The 20,166-nt window shown below is 36.5% G+C and overlaps 1 protein-coding gene across 1 annotated transcript in view; it reads right to left on the reverse strand.

Annotated features, from left to right (window-relative positions):
• AKAP11 (A kinase (PRKA) anchor protein 11) overlaps window positions 1-20,166 on the reverse strand; it is a 48,479-nt gene that overhangs the window by 5,605 nt on the left and 22,708 nt on the right. Inside the window, exons 4-10 of the mRNA XM_011940431.1 lie at window positions 18,079-18,126; window positions 16,231-16,365; window positions 14,622-14,886; window positions 9,569-14,063; window positions 4,873-5,028; window positions 1,103-1,186; window positions 289-335 (exon numbers count right to left, since the gene is read on the reverse strand). Of these exons, the coding sequence (XP_011795821.1) occupies window positions 289-335; window positions 1,103-1,186; window positions 4,873-5,028; window positions 9,569-14,063; window positions 14,622-14,886; window positions 16,231-16,365; window positions 18,079-18,126 (5,230 nt within the window). The remainder of the gene's footprint in view (window positions 1-288; window positions 336-1,102; window positions 1,187-4,872; window positions 5,029-9,568; window positions 14,064-14,621; window positions 14,887-16,230; window positions 16,366-18,078; window positions 18,127-20,166) is intronic.

Below are 20,166 nucleotides of genomic sequence, written 5' to 3' on the forward strand. Positions count from 1 at the left end.
AAGCGATCCACTGACCTCAGTCATCCAAAATGCTGGGAATATAGGTGTGAGCCACCGTGCCTGCCCAGTATTTCTTTATACCAATGACAATTTCACTAGTGTAGCAATCAAATAAAACTACTCAGCGAAGGATCTAAAAGTGGACCAACAAAATTAGTTCAAAAATACCCTGATTTATAATGTTTTACACAAATAACCCAGAGCCTATCTGACAAAAATGCATAAAGACTCTTCTAGGAAACCTTATACAAAAGACATGCCAACACTTTGAAAAACAAATCAAATTACCTTCTACTTCATCCTCATGCTCTTCATCTTTATCATCTGGTCCATCACTTATGAATAAAATAGCAGAAGCAGTTACAAAAAAAACTTTAATTAATAATGGTATCAAAACAAATTTTTAAAAATGTGGTAATGAATGTTACAATATGACATATGACATTTAGAAACGGGAGAAATGACAATTAAAAAAGGAAGCTTTGCTTCTCACATCATTTCATGTTAAAATCTGAATTGCAAATGATCCCTAAAGTTATCAAAACCAAGAAATCCTACCTTACCATGATATATATAAGTGCCATGTAATTTCATAATATTATTCAATTTAAAATCATTTAAAGTTGAAATAGTTTACTAATTTAATGTAGCATTTGAATCTCACAAAATGCCAGGAATAATTTGTTAAATGGTTTAGCTGATGCAATTTATATATTTTTTAATACAGTAAAAACACTTTTTACCTATACTTTTCTTATATATAAAATAAAATCACATACAAAAATAAAACATAACAAAAAAACCCAACAGAAATCCTGTAGGAAGCAAGCTCTTTTGAATGAAATAATTGGTAGAATGAAAAATAGCAAGCAGAGCAACACATGCATAACAGTGACACATTTTGCAATTAGATGTCAGTCATATCTTAGCATAGTTGAATTTTTTCATTAGATGTGAATTCATCAAGCAGAATCATGTCAAAATACAGGAGAAAAGCAGGTTGATATATACTGGCACTGTAACCCACATTCTTTGAAGAAAATGACATCATGCATTAGTGGTGACAGACTCATCAGTTTTTAAGTTTCTAGACTGGACCAACCTGTCTGATGTTGGAAAGGATAAATTGTCCTCATACAAATCTCCTTCTAAACCAAGACTGCTCCAGCTACTGCTGTTACCATTACTGCCAGAGGAAGAAAAGAACAGAGCTGAACTAGAAAATGAATAGTAGAAAAGACCTTTGTTTTCCTTGGAACAGCTTCTGTCCTTGATAACTGCAGATGTTCTGAAGCTGTCACAATGAAGGGGAACATCCAGAGTGGAGAGAGACTATCACTGCTACTCTAAACAGGGCCTGACAAGTTCAGAGATTCGGGAGTTTTTTCTTTCTTCTCAATAGATCATGAAAATTATCTAAACTTGTATTTTACAGATTAACTGAATGGCTTTTAGGACACCAAATGAACACATGAATTAATAAGTTTCACAGGAAAGTTAATGTCTTAAGACCACTCTTGAACTCTAATTTGTGAAATACCAATACCTTTCAATTTGGATAAAGTTAAAAAAAAAAAACAGGTTAACATTCTCTCAGGTCTTTAGATAGTGCAAAGCAGTGACAGGTTTGGGTGAGGGGATGTCGGGGGAGATGGGATGGAAGGCTGTAAGACATAGTCCCAAACAGACCTTTTCTAACTATTTGGGCAAAACATGTTTCAGATTTTAAAATACTATTATGTCAATGATCTTCATTTCATATATTATGTGTAATTCAGTATGTATAATTCACCTCCAAGTAGGTGGCAAATAACAAACATTTTCTTCAGAATACAGCTAGAATAGCCAAGACTTAATCAAGCATTACACTTGTCTAGTTGGTCAGTCACAAATACCACATACAGATAACGTCTTATACTACCTAATCAACTGAAGAAGAAAGCAACTATTTTCTAAAACTGCAGCAAAGCAATTTTTTAAAAAAGCAACCGTGTTCAGAAATAAAATCAAATTCAAATTTTCAGATTAAAACCCTCAGCATGCAATTTAAAAATTCTAATCATTTCTAATTATTAAACATTAGTAAGCACATTAGTTGGCAGTGATAAGCAGCTATTTTTCCCAATATTAGGCTAGGCAATTATAAAAAGCAGTATTTATACAAACCAAAATTTTGGTTCTAAAAAAGTAAACATAAAATCATTTCATGTGCATCAGTAAATGCTGATATGGTTACCAAAGAAAGGTGATTACTTCAAGTTCTAAAAAACTTCCAAGCAATCTCAAATAATTTGCATAGTTACATTCACTCTAACATGATCAAACTGTCACAAATCATAATGTATTAGAGAGTAAAAATGAAAACTGAGCAGGGTCTTTTTAACATATGTTCAAACAAATACAGCTCTATTATAAAACTGTTCAAACCCATGTAGTTCACTGTCAGATAAACTAAAAATAAGAAAATATACAAATAAGGAATGGACAGACAGCTGTTAGCCAAGGAGAAAAAGAAAATTAGTCATTTCAAACACTCTTTTTATTTCCATTAATAGAAAGATTATAGCAAAGAAAAAATATATAAAATTTTACCCATCATAACGATTCTTCCACTTAATAATAAAAATCCATCACCTACCTATTACATAAATATTAAAACAAAAACAGCTAAACGAAGACCAAAAATTCAAATTCTCTCTAACCTTATCCCCCTCCCTCTTTGTGCCTCCAAATGGGTATTTGAAGTCATTCTTCATAAAACACCACTTCTAACTAGATGACTGTATACATTTTTCATCTAATCAGGACACTTTTTTAAATGAAAGGCCTCACCATTAATAATTACAACAGAACAGCAGAAGTAAGCCAAACTATCCTAAGTGGGAAGTATGATCACCCTATATTAACCCAACATTTAAAAAACTTAATTTCTTCACTAAAGAGTTTTCCTGCTTCACTCTTGAAACACTACCCTGCTTCCATCATTTTCTTTTATGTCTTTTCATATTTCCTATGTCTAGCACAGAAGTACTCCAGCCAGTGGTATAAGTACTGCAGTGGTCCAGTACCTACTTATCAAGCATGCAGATTCTCAGGACCCTCCACTGACTTCATGCATCTTCATCTCTGGAGGTGAGACCCTGGAAACTGTATATGCAACAAGCATACCACCAATCCTGGATGAGCCCCGTGATCTTTTTCTCTGTGCCAGAACCTTAATGCCATGCAGCATTACATTAAGTCACATTACAACTGTGGTCAGTGGAAACACGGGTCTTTTTCTGACAAAATGCCATTAAGCCAGGTTTGCTCCCCACTTAAGTTCAAATATTAATCATTAATTTTCTGAGCCTAAATGCATTTATCCATGTTAAACATAATTATTTTAACCTCAGCCTGATTTGGTCTTTTTAACCTTTGTTCTGTTCATGGGATTCTTTTTTCAGCCTGTGTTGAATCACCCACAAATGAGTATTCCACATCATTAATAAATATTGCAAAGGAGGACAGAACTAAGGACAGAAACTGGTAAGATGATTCCTTTTTTCTCATCAAATTAGATAACATTCGGCACAGAGTTGTTCAACTGACTACAAGTCCTCTTAATGCTGCTAGCCTCTACCCACACCTCAGTCTCCCATTTTAACGCCAGGATTTCCTAGACAACACCGTCAACCCCACTGAAATCCTAGAAGCCTGTGTTTCTCAAAATGAGAGAAGAAACTAAATGTTAGTATCCTTTTCTAGACAAAGTTATGGAAAATGGCCAAACCGTGATTTGTGACATTGCCCCCACTTGCTTCTACTAGTTTTAAACACTATCTTTTTGGACCTAGATTTTAAGAAATATTGGTGGTGTATATAGTACCATAATAAACTATGAAATATATTTTACAAAATATTAATAATTCCAGGTTAATCCAAGCATCAAACAAAACTCTGCAAGATTAAGTGTTCTATCAGGTGAAAAGCCATTTCCTTTCCTTATGCTACCTCATTCTCTCTTCCAAGAGTCACCTTCCCTCCCACACCTAGTTTGCCATTTCCAGGGGCTAAGTTCAACTGATGGTTCACAGGTCCTTTCCACACATGCTTGAAACTAGCAGTATGCTGAAAACCCTTTCCTCCCTCAAGACTCCACTACAAATGGTATCTATTATTTCCAGTTATCAGTTAATGTGGATAAAGAGTTATAGAATTGTATAGGTCAGAAAGGCCTTTAGGTAGAGGTTAAGACTATAAGAAACAGCTGTCTCATAATTAACAAAATATTTCAAACACCACTGTCATGAACAAAGTTAACTAAGAAAAGTTATATATGAGGTAAGTGCCTTGTGCTACACAAAATCATATTTTTATAATGGCTTTGACTAATGTATTTTCAATCATTCAAGTATAAGTGTTCCAGGTCATTTTGTTCCTAACAGCAGGACAAGTAAGGACTCTCGCCCCACCAAAAAGATACTATTTCAACTAATATCAGGAAAATTACAGGGTTATTTTGATGCCTTTAACAGATAACTGTCCTTTTTCTTGTTCTTTAAAGAAAAAAAGGACGCTTTTTAAAGTGAAAAAAAATATTTTCCTCAGAAGTTCATAAAAAGTTCGGGAGAAGCTTAAAAGGAATAAATTAAGTGTATGCAATATTTTTCAAATCGACTATTGGCACACCCAAATAAAATTAGCTGGGCTACTTACTGTATTAAATAAGTATTAAAAATCAATTAGAAATATGTTGTGAATAATAAAATACATATTGAAAGTAATAGCATATTTTCAAATTTAGAATTTTAAAATAATAATGTAAATTTATAGCTCACTTCCGAGATCTAAGGACCTAAATTACACAATTATGTGCAAAAGTGTAGTTACCTTTCACTAAGATGATGAAAACTGCTGCTTTCATCTTGGTGTTCATCTTCAAAACTTAAATTAGACCAGCTACCAGTGCTGTCATCACCAATACTGAGGTTCATCTGCTGGCTACCGACAGACTCGGCTGACTGAAAGTCTTCTATTTCTTTTGAACTAACAAGAAGAAAAAAAGAAAAAAAAATCAAATTGAAAGCATCCCAGATTCTGAACTTACAAGACTATCAATTTGATGATAAAGATGATAAAAACAAGAAATGGTATTCAGAGTCAGACCAGTGGCTCGTGTAATCCTTTATTTGAGTGCCAATAAAGAGACTGTAGGATAGAGTATTAATTTCAAAGTTAACTGAGGTACCCACCAATAGCCATAACTTAGTTAATCTCCAGTGGATCTATCCCTAGGGCATTACTTCTCTAAATTCTATTTAAAGCAGTTCATTTCTGAACTGAGATACTACGGGGAGTACAAGTTCCTAAGTTTATCACCTGCTTTGTAAAACAGTACTTTTATTTATATTAAAGGAGTCTCTTTCTGGCTTTAAGAACAAAAAAGTAGTTCAAGAAATTCTAGTATTGTCAAGCAAACCTGTATTCAAACTAATCAAATCTCTCCAAGATTTTGAGCACGGATCATAACCCCTTTCATTTTTCTCAATAAGAGGCATTTATACTTTTATTCCATCACAAGAAAGTCTATTCACCGCTCAAGTATTTTAATTGGCCCACTACATTTTATGTTCAACAAAGTAGTCCAAAGTGATGTTTTCATAGAAAGAAAAACTGTCACTCTTCTGATCAAAACCTTCCAATGGCTTCCCACCAATCCAAGTAAGAGCCCAAATCCTTAAAACATACTGCCTGTCCCCTCTTATAACATCCATCTGAACTCTACTGTTCTCCCTGCTCCACTCCTCCCACTTCAGCAACACAAGCCTCTCTGTTGTTTCCCAAACATTCACAGTCCCACCCCTATGCCTGGAAATCTGTTTTCTGTGACTCCCACATGACTTATTCTCACTTCGCCTTTGGTTTTTGGCTCAAATATTACTTTGCCAGTATTGCTTCCCCTGCTACCTATTCAAAACTGTAAACCAGCCCTAACGGCCACCGCCACTCTCACCACCAGCACTCTCTAACTCCCTACCTTGCTTTATTTTTCCCCCAAAGCACTTACCACTATGTGTCATACTATATATTTTACTTACCTATTGTCTTATTCCACTATAACATAAGCACCTAGAGAATGTAGATTTTTGCCTGTTTTACTTACTTCCGTATCGCAGTGCTATCCCCAGAATAGCCCCTGAATTGCCCCCCATTTTTTCAGCTATTCTAATTTTGTAAGATACAGAATGATACCGAGCATTCCAAGCATAGGCACATTATAGTTCTGAACCATAATAGATTACTACTTTGGTTTTTTTGAATACTATTCCTAATATGTGCCACATTCTCATGGTTTTTGGCTGAAATGACCCAAAGGATGAGATCCAGAGAAGAGTTTTTAATGACCGTGAGGTTATTCTGGCTCGGAATGATAGCTCAGAATATAATGGTTTTGTTGGCTAAAAATGCACTACCAGCCAGGTGCGTGGCTCATGTTTGTAAACTCAGCACTTTGGGAAGCTAGGGCGGGATGACTGCTTGAGCTCAGGAGTTCAAGATCAGCCTGAGCAACAGTGAGATCTCATCTCTACAAACAACAAACAAAAATAAATAAAAATGTACCACCACGTAATTTCTCACTTGCATTCACATGCCACTTCTCTATTCATTAGAGTTTGTGAAATATTTATGGTCATGTTCATCAATCAAACAAAAAAGGGACATCAAGTGAAAAAACCCAAATAATACCCTTAAAGAATAATCCATCTGAATGAATCTCTTTTCAAGCTTGAAAGACAAATTTAACTTTATAAATAAAAAATGTTAAACAGTAAACTCTACACACTAGAGTCAACTTCCCTTAGTCAGTACTTACAGAACCCTAGCACAATTATTAAGAAGGGAAGCAGGAAAAGAATTACTCCAGCCTTAATAAAAAGCTGAAAGTGGGCAGCACTAGCTTACAAGGAAGAACTTTAGGGGCTATCTACTCACCCAATTCTAAGAAGGAAAAGTGGAAATTACTGAGAAAACCAATGAGAAAGGCATTTGCTAGCCCCTGAGAGTGATGTCTGAAAAACTTCAGAGGACAGTCTCTTTTCCTCCCGTGAGGCTGGGAGGAAAGGGGGATGGGGCCATAGGGCAGACAGGACTGGACTGAGGAAGAGTAAAAAGTAAAATTGCCTGAAGCAACCTTTAAGAGGAAAATTATTTCAATTGTTAAAAGGCCTTATTACCTATTCATGAGAATATTTACTAACCATTTATTATGTTTATCATTATACTAGGAACTGGTATGTAGTGAACAAGAAAATGTGGATCTAGGACAGAGGTTCACAATTGTTTTCTATAAGGGGCATGATATGGTTTGGTTCTGTGTCCCCACCCAAATCACATCTCAAATTGTAACCCCCAGGGAGGGACCTGGTGGGAGGTGACTGGATCATGAGGGCAGCCTCCTCCATGCTGTTGTCATGACAGTGAGGGAATTCTCATGAGAGCCGATGGTTTTATGTGTCTGGCAGCTCCCCCCTCTCTCTCCTGCTGCCTTGTGAAGAAGGTACTTGCTTCCCCTTTGCCTTGTGCCATGACTGTAAGTCTCCAGACGTTTTCCCAGTCATGCAGAACTGTGAGTCAATTAAACCTCCTTTGTTTATAAATTACTCAGTCTCAGGTAGTATCTTTATAGCAGTGTGAAAATGAACTAATACAGGCCAGATAGGAAATACATAGGTACTGCTGGTCATACAGCCTCTGTCCCAACTACTCAACTCTGCCATTATAGGACAAAGGCAGCCACAGAAATATGTTAATTGAATGAGCATGGTTGTGTCCCAATAAAACTTTATTTATAAATACTGAAATTTGAATTTCATGTAATTTCCACGTCACAAAATATCATTTGATTTTTTTTCAACCATTAAAAAAAAACCATGAAATCTGTTCGTAGCTGGCAATCCATACAAAAACCACCAGTAGGCCACATTTGGCCCACAGACTGTAGTTTGCCAACCCCTGGTCTAGTAGAAAGAAGGCTGCCTGATTAGGGCAAACAGAGACCTCTCCTAGTTCACCAGAAACCTACAGCATCTCTCATCTCAAGTAGATGCTATGAAGCAACTGGATTCAAGAATCCTGGCCAAGCTGTATCTCCCTGTTTTAAGATGGATAAGAAAAGAGGCAGACCATGTCATGGCTTTGACAGAAGCTACTCAAAAATCTGGAATATCATGTGACTCAATTAAATTCTACCTCAACTTAAAGCATTTTCTCTTTCCAGCAGGACTTACAAATATCATCCTATCAACTAATAACACAAGTTGGTCCTGATATCTTCTCTGGGACAAAGAAGGTTTAAAGTGAAAAACTGTAAGTTGTTATTAAAGAATCACTGAGCCTGGCTGGGAACAGTGGCTCACGCTTGTGATCCCAGCACTTTGGGAAGCTGAAGTGGGCAGATCACCTGAGGTCAGGAGTTTGAGACCAGCCTGGCCAACTTGGTGAAACCCTGTTTCTACTAAAAATACAAAAATGAGCTGGGCGTGGTGGTGGGTGACTGTAATCTCAGCTACTAGGGAGGCTGAGGCACAAGAATCGCTTGAACCTGGGAGGCAAAGGTTGCAGTGAGCTGAGATTGTGCCACTGCACTCTAGCCTGGGCAACAAGTGTGAGACTCCATCTCAAAAAAAAAAAAAGAATCACTGAGCACAAGAGATAACTACTGAAAAACAGGACACCGTAGGACTACCAGAAAGAACTGTCCCCTTACACTGTGAACTAATCAAGAGAAATGGTGTAAGTATGTAAAGAATTTTCGCTTTCTTCCTCAGAGCAGTTTGATTAAACCACGGTCTTTATAAGAAAACTTACCCTTGTGAATGAAGAAACGTGTACAAAAATTTAATCTCATAATAGTAAATTAATATGGTAATATTCTACATTTACTATAGGATAGTCCCCCCTTATCCCTGGGGGATATGATCTAAGATACCCAGTGGATGTCTGAAACTGCAGATAGCATCAAGCCCTGTACATACCAGGTTTGTGGATCTGATAACTGAGATACCTTCTAAGTGACTAACAGGTGAACAGCACATGCAGTGTGGATAAACTGGACAAAGGGGTCATTCACATCCCGAGACGGCGTGAGATTTCATCATGCTACTCAGAACATGCAATTTAAAACTTATGAATCGTTTACTTCTGGAATTTTCCATTTAATATTTTCAGATTGAGGAAAGCAAAACTGAGAATAAGGGGGGACTACTATATAAAATTCTCTAGCTATTTATTTAATTCAACTTTACCTACTTCATAGCTCTATGAACTTGGATAAGGTGATCATTTTCTCCAACTCTCATTTTCCAGCCCTGTAAATGGATAACACCTTCCCTCAAAAGGGATCAGGGGACCAAAATATATAAAAGTCATGTGTACGATATGAAACAATACATAAATGCAATAGGAAAAATTTTTGTTTATGTAGGGTTAAAAATAATCATTCCTTTATGAACAGGACCTAAGACATACAGGATCACATTTAACTTTTTCATTTATCGTTAACAACCAAAAGAAATGTGAAACTTACCTGCTAACAGCATGCCCAACATTTGTGACAGCTGCTGTCATGATTTCTGTGGCAAGGCTTTCAGCAAAGCTGGCACCCTCCTGTCCGATCCCACTGTCGGCTGCCATGCTGACACTGCTCACCTCTCGCTCAGCTTTTTCAATGGCTTCAGCAACTATCTTCTCAGCAAGCACTGCCTTCTTATCAAGATTAACATGAATCTGAGGGACACTGAGATGAAAAATCCTAGATTTCTGATAGTGGCTGCTAAATTTTGGATTAGAAGCTGGCTTACTACTGGCGAGAGAACCCTGCCTGAAAAAGTTCTGAGATGAATTTCCAGTGCAATTGTGAAGTTCTTTAAGGTCACAATATCTGCAAGCTTGACCTGTAAGAGGTGACAACTTTTCTGCATAAGTGACCCTGTCTGCTGATTTTGTGGTCTCAGACACTCGTAACACTGTAGATCCTAGAGTTAGCTCTAGAGTGTCATCCACTACTTTTTTGGCATACTGTTCTACAGCTTGAACAATATTGTCTCCACAGCCATATCCACTTAAACTGCCAGTGCTGTGGTAAAACCTGTGACTTTGTGAGGAAGGCTGAAGAGACTTAGGCAATTCTGGTTTAACATGACTCTCTTTATCTCCTTCACATCCGGATTTTTCAAACAAACAAGAATCTGTTAAGGATTTTGGTAGGCCAACTAGAGAGGCTGTCAGCTCTTCTTTAGCATCTTTTGTTATGCTGTGAACGAAAGAGGCTGAAAAACTATACAGTTCAGAACACTCATTTCTATATGGATCCAGGGTCCTTTCGCAAGTTTGATTTTTACAAAAGTAATCTTCATTTCTTTTACTTTGTCTTTTTTTGTCTGCTTCTTGGTGGTGCTCTTTATTTGAAAACATTAACAGTTCATTTGTTTTCACTTGTGAACTTGGCACAGGGAACATTCTTGAATTGCACTGCACTTTGGTTGTCTTAGCTGCTTCCTGTAATCCTGATTTAACAGATCGATAGGCAAGTCTATTAGCATACTGATCCATTATCAACTCAGTATTACCACCTTCTTGTTTTAGTATCTGAATAATGTGACCTGCATATTCGTCTGTCACACTTTCACAGCTGGGATACTTATACGTCAGACCTGACATACAAGAACTTGGTGGTAATGAAAGAATAAACGGATCCACTTCTCTTGGGTGCGCTACAGCCTCTATATCCAACTTCTCTTCTACTTTATAATCTTGGTCACCATCAGCATAACAACTGTTCTTCTTTTGCTTGAAAAGCATACAACTTCGAACTTTTGCTATTTTCTCAGCTTCTGTAATGACTTCTGTTGCCAGATCACCTGCAAAACTGCACAATGTTTTCAAATTTTCATCTGAGGGGTTTAAGAAAGTAGGTGACACACTTCTTTGACTTTGCATATTTAAGCAAGGGTTTTTAACCTTGGGTTCTTGAATTATTTTATTATCTAAATGGGAAGCTGCCATTTCAGTTGCAAGAGAAAGGATGTGTGTAGCTAATGCTTCTGCAAACTGAACCTTCTTCCCTGAGTGCTCTGACTTCACATCCACTTCAGGGAGCTCTCCATTTTCACTACTCTCAACTTCTTCAGAAAGAGATCGCATGAGTTTCAACATGAACTCTTCTTTTTCTATAGTATTTTGTTCATTCTCAGACAAACTACCAACAGATGAGTTGTGTGGAGTAGAAGGTGGTGTAGCAGGTGCAAACTCTTTGGCTAATTCTCCTTTGAGCTTTTTTGTTAATTTCTTGATATCCCATTCAGAACTAGCCTGGGATGGTACTAGAGGAGTTGATGGAGGAGTATCAGGTATTACATTTCCATCTCTGACTTTCTGTTTATCTTCCACATGCAAGCTATCTACACAGGTAAGTGCTGTAGATGAGAAAGTATGTGAATGAGGAAAGGGGTTTTCCTGTCCAAAAGACAAGGACTCAAGTGATGTATTATTCAAGTTATGCTTTTTCAGTGGTTGATCCTTAGCAGGTTCCTTCAAGTCAGATTTCTGACCTGTCACAGCTGGACAAGATGGCAGTGTCTCTAGGGAGGATCCATGAACCACAGAAACTTTACATTCTGGAACACAATCCTTTCCAGCTGAAAGTGAGCAGTGAGTTAAGTGATTGTGAGAGCCAGGAAATTTGGGAGACTTTTCTGGTGTCAACTGTGATTCTTCTCCAGAAACAGACAAGCTTTCCTTGTATACTGCATTTTTATCTATATTTGGGATCATTGATTTGCTTTTATCTATGGAATGTTTAATAATAGATTTAGATATCTGGTCAGCAAACATGTCCTTATTGCTACTAGCTTCACTGCACTGCAGCATTGTCTGACCACACTGGGAAAATGGAGGGGTTTTCCCCTGTATTGATTTAGTTAAATAATCTGTACGTTCATCAACCATTTTTGTAACTTCCAATGATGTCATTGACTCTAAAGTTTCATTTACTATCGTATGCACCATTGCTGCAGAAAAGTTGCTAATAACTGCAGAATCACTTGGTAATTTTGAGGAACTCTGCATTTCAAGATCATTAGTTGGTTTAAAATCATTCTGGTTACCTGGATTGTGTTCTGAAGGTAAACAAGTATTTCTGAGACAAGCTGCTTTTTCTTCTCTGTTTTTTGTGGCAATATGCACTTGGGTAGAATCACCACTTGAATTACTATCATCAGATGACAGATGAGCCTTTGCCTGACACGCAGTAGATGAAATATGATATGGGAGAAGGGCACTTCCTGCCAAGGGCACTGGTATAGAAGTAACAATTCCAGAAGTACAAAACAAGGCCTGCTGCACTGTGTATTCCTTTTTATATTCTTGCACTGGTTTTGTCACCATAATTGCTTGATTGTGAAAAGAAGGGGAATACGTGACAGCCTGTGTCGATGGCACTACACTTTCTGCACTCACATACTTGATATTATCCGTAGAGACACTAACTGCTGCCTTTGTTGTAAAGGTCACATCAACTTGTGATAGCTCAATGAACGCTTCCTGTATTACAGATTCAGACAAATCTTTTGCATATGACTTCACTACTTTGTCTTCAAAGTCAAACAATCCACACTGTGGAGATGCAGGCGTTTGAGGACACGAAAACTGACACACTTCCATGATGCCTTCAAAAACAAGCTCTTCAGCAAGATCTGCAGCAAACCTAGCAACTGTGTTTGTGAATATCTGCTTCTTTACATACTGTAAATCTTTTAAGGCATTTGATAAAGCTTCAGTCACCAAAAAGTTAGCCAGGCCACTAATGGCACGTTCTTTTAGTGAAAATGCACGCTGCCTTCTCAGCTCATTAAATGCCATCTGAAAAACAGATGATGTCAATTTGATGGCTAAGTGGCACAACGCATTGGTACATGAAGAGACTCCTTTCTGTAAGTCTTTAAACGCACTGCCAAAACTTTTTTCCACAAGATCTGCTGCAAATTTTTGAATGCTATCTTTAATCATTAAGGATTTATTTTTAGATTTATTTTTTTGATCAAGGTTTCCATGCTTAAAAGTTATAGTTTTATTTTCTCCATGTTTAATACTGATAATATTTGATAGGGCATTAGTGTGCTGGGTATGAAGAACTGAGCCTAGTACTTCACATGATACGTTATTTGCATAATCTTCATAGGTGTAATAAATAGAATCAAGATTTTCATGAATCCTATCTCCACCAATATCTGTTTGGCAAAAACATTCAGCTGGAGTACAACCTCCAAGAGGACTAAAAGCAGAGGATCGAATAGGACTAAATAAACCACTATCTTCCCCCGAGGCCTTCACTGGGCGAGGAGAATCCGGAGCATCACACAGGTTACCATATGGAGATTCCGGTTTACGAGGAGTTGGCTTTCTAACATTAGCTGGGAGAGCTGGACGATCAAACTTGAATTTTTGAGGATTCATACATGATTTTCCATGTTTGTGCCCTTTCTTCTGCGATGACTTCCCTATGACAGGATCTTTGTTAAACAGGCAAGTCTCTAAAGTTTGTTCTAGTTCATCAAACTGATCAAAACTATCAAAAAATTCACTTACTTCTGAGTCTGAATCCTCTACATCATCTTTCATCACAGGAATTTTAGGCAGCTCAAGTTTTGCTTTTAAGCTTTTTTGATATCCCTCTTCATCCAAGAAAATAACAGGACTTGGACTTGAACATTCTGATTCAGATGAGTAGGCAGGAGAAGACGAAAAAAATGTTTTCTGTAAATCACTATCTTTATCTGAAGCATTAGATGACCTATAGAAACTCCTTTGGGTCCAAGGCTCTGAAATGGTTGTTGTGACTGACGTTTTCACAGAAGGTAGTTCTTTAGGTCCCAGGACATTCACTGAGGAAGTTGAGGGTTTAGCCAATGACTTCTGCTGTCCAGAGCTAATGAGAATCTTTAAATCATGGGTTTCTAAATGATGACCAGTAACCGTCTGGGAAGCAGCATCACACTGGTTCCTTAGCGCAGTAATGTTCATTCCTATGGGAAAAGAATGAAATGGTGCCATTATTCTTGAAAAAACTTTCTGGAAACTAATTTAAATCCATGGAATAAACTGACTTTAAACATATAATATTTATGTGTTTCTAAACTATATTGTTTAACAGAAAGATTCACCCAAGTAACATTTGAAAGTAAATATACTTTTTATAAAATAATTTCAGTTTACTCTATGTCTAGGGATACCTGGTCTATGGGATGTTCTGCATGCTGTCACGCACGTTAGAAAAATTACTGTGGAGACTCTCCCAGCTAACTCTTCCAAAATTTGAACCTAGGAATGTTCCAGACACTTGATGTAATCAGTGCATGAACAGCACCAACTAAATAAAATCTGAAATAAGCAAAACTGAAAACCAGATTACAGTGAACTTAAAAATCATAAGGAATTTCCTCAGGTAATCAGAAAAAAAGTTAAAAGGTTTAAATTGAATCAAATCTCAACATAAATTTCAATTGAACAAGTCTGCCTTAAAATTTTCAGAACTGAAAAACTTTAATTCCCTATTTTAGGAAAAAGTCTAATGAAAAACAAACCATCGTTATATGGCTTTGAAGTCTCTTCCTCTTCTAAGTGCTCAAAAGCAGTGACAAAGTCATCCTCTATGGATGACACGGACTGGTTAGTATCATCATCATCTTCATCAGTGGTCTCAAGTTGGTGCTTCTGATGCAAGAATGTGTCCAAGGTGTACCTTATACCAGTAGCATATTTACTTAGGAGACTAAAGATAAAATCAATCCTAAGTTTTGGTGATGTAGGTGACACTCTCATGACACAAAGCATTCCAGAAGGATGACTCTTGGGAAAGATAAAAGATAATAAAAACAATTTTAATTTCAAATACAAAACATCATGAAGTAAAGCATAGATATAAGACAATCTCAGAGGAAAAACAAACAAGAAATTCACGCATCCTCAAAAGCTCCTTGGTTTTATAATGTTTATTTCTTTATTCTTTTTCTACATTTTTCACTTTCCAGTCTTTTCTCCCATCTTCTTTTATCCAGGTATTCAAATTCTACCTAGTCTCCTGAAATGCTATAAAACTTACTATCTATCCATTCCTTTGAGCAATTATGTTTTCCTGTATTACTGTACATTCCTGTGATTTTCCTTAACCATTCACCTATCTCACTAACTATATTATAAACTGTTTGGGGGCAGCAACCAAGTTCTATTTTCTTTTATTTTTAATCCCATTTTCCTGTAGTTTCAAGTACGATGCCATCTTCCTTCCTATCACAATTTTTAAAAGTCCACTCCTTTTATTTAAATTTCCCTAGTATTACAACTTACAATGTTTATAGCTTTAAAAATACAAGTCACCAGCTTTTCCCCCTCATACTATTTTTTTCAAGTAAATACTGATGAAATGATTTATTCAAAAAAACTAGAAATCAAATATAATAGCTTATCACCTCTTATATCCTAGCAAATAAGGCAAAGTAAATATGAATAAAGAACATAATTAAGGAAATGAGGCCAGCAGTTCTAGTTTTATCGGCAGACCTTATAAAGAACACAGCAATTTTTTTAAAACTAAAGTAAGTAATCCAAATTTTAAACTTTCTGGTTCAATTGTATATGTCTTATCTCTTAGAATGCAAAGCATTTTCTCTGATGGATTATCAACAAAATCATACTTGGTAAAGAACTAAATGCTGAATATTATAAAACTAACCACCTATAAGAAATGGTAACATTTTTATTTATAAAGAACACATCAGATGTCCACTTTACATGGAATTTTTTAAACCAGAAAATGAACTTAAGTACATTCTCTAAAACATATAGCATAACATTTGTATAAATTTGAAATTGGCCATAATAGGGAAAAGTCACTATAGCTTATACAAAGGTACAAGTAATTCAAGAAATCCGGAAATAATAAATTTTCAGAAAAAAATAACATGTACTTGCATACCATCTACGGAACTTCGCAGTTGAAAAATATATGATCAAAATTATTGTATCCTTCAGGGATGTCAATGCTTCATAAGTTAGATTTCTTATGAATCGTATTTCCTTGAGATACCATTTTTTAAAAAAAAGTCATCCAAGCATTTAAAAGTTTCATCATCTTTATCAAATATAGTAAAATTTGCCCTAAAAATCTCATTAGAAATTATCTACAAAAGTTACCTGATTTAGAGGATCACTGCTTATATCTGATGGTTTATTTATATTCTTCATACAAATAATTTCATTTTCATTTAGACTGCAGAAGTGGAGTGAATTCAGAAGATCTGGAAGTTCCAAAGAAACTGCAGCTAAATCCTAATTTAAAATAATAACAATAAATAACACTGTACAGTTGTTAAGGTTCCTATAAGGTGGACCCTATCCAAAAACTGTAAGGTCTACTGGCTAGGAAATTTCCTGGTTCATAACAGTTAACATCTATAGTTTATTATTCACAGATAATTTTTCAAAAATTCAAAAATAAAATATACTAAAATTATTATTATATTATTTTTTTTTTGAGACAGAGTCTCGCTCTGTTTCCCAGGATGGAGTATAGTGGCGTGATCTCGGCTCACTGCAACCTCCACCTCCCAGGTTCACGCCATTCACCTGCCTCAGCCTCCCAACTAGCTGGGGCTACAGGGCGCCTGCCACCACACTCGGCTAATTTTTTGTATTTTTAGTAGAGATGGGGCTTCACTGTGTTAGCCAGAATGGTCTTGATCTCCTGACCTCGTGATCCGCCCACCTCGGCCTCCCAAAGTGCTGGGATTACAAGCATGAGCCATCGCACCTGGCCAAAATATACAAAAATTATTAAATACTGGCTATCCCTGTAGCCTTTAAAATGTATTGATACCAAGCTATAAAAAATTTTACAGGGTTCCTAACACATCCATGGCAATTAAGCATTTAATAGTTTTTAGTAATGTCAACGTATAGGTCTTCCTTTATGAAATTTTTTTCATACAAAATTTTTGGCTAGAGAATGTACATCCTAAAAACTTGCTTTTAACCCTGTACAATATAATCCGTTTTTCTGTCTTTCCTCTCCAAGGTATGAAATTTTTTTCATACAAAATTTTTGGCTAGAGAATGTACATCCTAAAAACTTGCTTTTAACCCTGTACAATATAATCCGTTTTTCTGTCTTTCCTCTCCAAGGTATTGTATTAGACTTTAACTGATAATTGTAATGAAGATTAAAGGAAAAGAAAATTGCTTTTATTTCTTCTTCTTGTTTGCCCTTTATACACAAATACTTTACCCAGCTAAAGAATTAATAGTCTTTGACCCTTTGTAGAGTACTTTCCTTTATAAACATGGTTTTACCAGTAACTCTTACAGGAGAAGAAGAACATTAAAGAAGTATCTTGGAATATTTCTCTTTCCAGCTATATATGTTCTCAGGAAAATATCCTCTCTTGCTCCTTCTGTCCAAATTATTTCCTTCAAGCAAGGCCACAATCAAAATGTACAGCAGAGTTTTTGTCCATAATCACCTGATATGCATTATTCAGGAAGAACTAAAACATGTTGTTTCCTCCTCTAGGAGGAGACACTTTATTGCCACAAAAGGAAATATGTAGAAAGCACAAATTTTTAAGAAGTAGCATGAGGGGAAAAAGAAAAACATGCCTATCACATCTACAGGAACTTCAACCACTGTTTATGTAACTGTGAAGCTTTCCTTTGCTGATCCCAATCTCAAACATCAGTCCCTCTGTTAATAACTGCCTAAATCAAACAGGCTAAATTTTTGCATTGGCTAATTTTTACAAATCTTACCTTTTAAATTTAACTCAATCTTAACGAAAATGTTTACTGTTCAGGTCAAAATTATGAAAGCCATCAAAATAAAAAAACAAGTCATACATTCTATATTATACACAGAATGGAGAAAAAGTCAACCTGTGGTTTGCAGCCTTCTCAGATAAATGACTTTTGTGGTCAAACCTAAAGCTGATTTCCATGACAAGAACACTCAGTAAAAACGTTCAGTAAAAATGCTAAAATTGACCATACCTGTACAACAGTGGCATCTGTCTCTTCATTAAAACCCAGAAATGTGACCTGAGTAAAGAACAAATAAACCTCCATTAATTTGAATTTTTAAATCTTTCAGGCTGGTGACAGAGCTGAGAAACAGGAAAAAACCGACAAAGCATTAAAATGCTGTCTGCCTTGAAAAGGATTTTTTTCAAAGATGACCCAAAAATATTTTTCACCAAAGATTGGGCTCCAAAATGCAGTTCTTGAACCTCATCCATATCTCCCTCAGTAGCAAGTTCAATCAATTCTAACCCCAAAACATATTTCAAATACATCCACTTCTCTCCATTCCCTGGCCACTCTTCTCACCTACATTAGTACAATCCTCTCCTACCTGGTCCTATTACCAAGCCACTTCCCTATCCAAACTCTTCCATGCTTCCCAGGGCAAAATCCTAAGTGGGGTTACCTAATGCTTTCAACCTTCTACCATTTTCACTTACACACGAGCCCCCTTTCTAGGTCTGGAACACGCCCTGTACATTCCTAAGGACTTCACAGTTGTGCCCTCAATCTGGATCTCTCCTCCTTGGATGGTTACGTGCCTGGCTTCTCCTCATTCTTCAAGTTTCGATGCAAGTCACCTCCTCAGAGAGGCCTTCCCTGGGTAGACCCCTGAGGCTACTTCTTCATTGACTCTGTGATACCACCATTTATTTCCTTCAATATCCTTACGTAGAGATTACTCTGCAGAAGTTTACATAAACAGACTTTCTAAAGAATATCTAATGCATGAAGAACTGTCACATTATTAAAAAAGGACAAGTCACAGAAAAATGACTTACAGCATGCATACAATTTCAACCTTATTTTTAAAAACATATGCATGGAAAATAATACTGGAAGGCAATACACCAGAGTATAAGCAGTGATTAACTCTGGATGATGGAGCTATTTTTTTCCCACTCTTTTTCCCTGTGCATTTTTTCCCTAAGTCATAAGATCAATGATAGTCATTTTCTTTGTTCTACTTTGAGTATTTCTTATTTTTCTACAAAGAATACATACTGGCCAGGTGCAGTGGCTCATGTCTGTAATCCCAGCACTTTGGGAGGCTGAGGTGGATGAATCACTTGAGGCCAGGAGTTCAAGACCAGCCTGGCCAACATAGTGAAACCTCATCTCCATTAAAAATACAAAAAATTAGCCAGGCATGGTGGTGCATGCCTATAGTACCAGCTAATCGGGAGGCTGAGACAGGAGAATCACTTGAACCCTGGAGGTGGAGGTTGCAATGAGCCAAAATCACACCACTGCACTCCAACCTGGGCAACAGAGCAAGACTGTGTCTCAAAAAAAAGAAAAGGAAAAAAATACTACTTTTAGAACCTGAAAATGTGTTATTTTTTACATTTATACTCTCTATGTATTTGGCATTATAGTAAGACATTTTTTCCATTTGAAGACAGTGTAGTACACTATCCACTAAGCAACCACTGTGGCTAAAAAATATATAATACTTAAATGACAGCAGTATTAATAATGGATTCTCAAGAATGTGGGGAAAATAGTATAGTCTGAATATATAGCAACACTGAATATATTTTCGATCTATTTCTGATGATTCAGAAGCAAGTCAGAATCTTAAATTACTATGAGATCTTTATTCTGATTAATTATGGCTCTTACTTCACGTAAGAGTTACAGTTAATTTCTAGGCATCTAGGTAAACCGTTAACCTCTAGGAGCCTGTCTCCTTATCTATAAAACGTAAGGCAATATAACTTCCCTCTCATAGTTGTGAGGTTAACTAGATAATGTAGAGGAAAGTGCCTAGCACATTACAGGCACTCAATAACAGATAGGCAAATAACTAATTGCCTTCCTTTATTTGAAAAGATACTCAGAGATTGTACACCCTAAAGTGGCACAGAAATTCCACCTATTCTTTCAAGTTTCCTTTACTGAATACAAAACAGAAAATAAGCTGGCATAGGGTTTTGAAGATGCCAGGGGAGTTTTATATTTCCCATTGGTCTAGAAAGGCTTCACCAGGGAATGTGGGCTTGGAAAAGCACTGTGACCCATCTGAGCTGGAAAACAGTTGGAGAGCAGGACACA

This window comes from Colobus angolensis, unplaced genomic scaffold (genome assembly GCF_000951035.1).
Source record: "Colobus angolensis palliatus isolate OR3802 unplaced genomic scaffold, Cang.pa_1.0 Scaffold101, whole genome shotgun sequence".
Lineage (NCBI taxonomy): Eukaryota > Metazoa > Chordata > Mammalia > Primates > Cercopithecidae > Colobus > Colobus angolensis.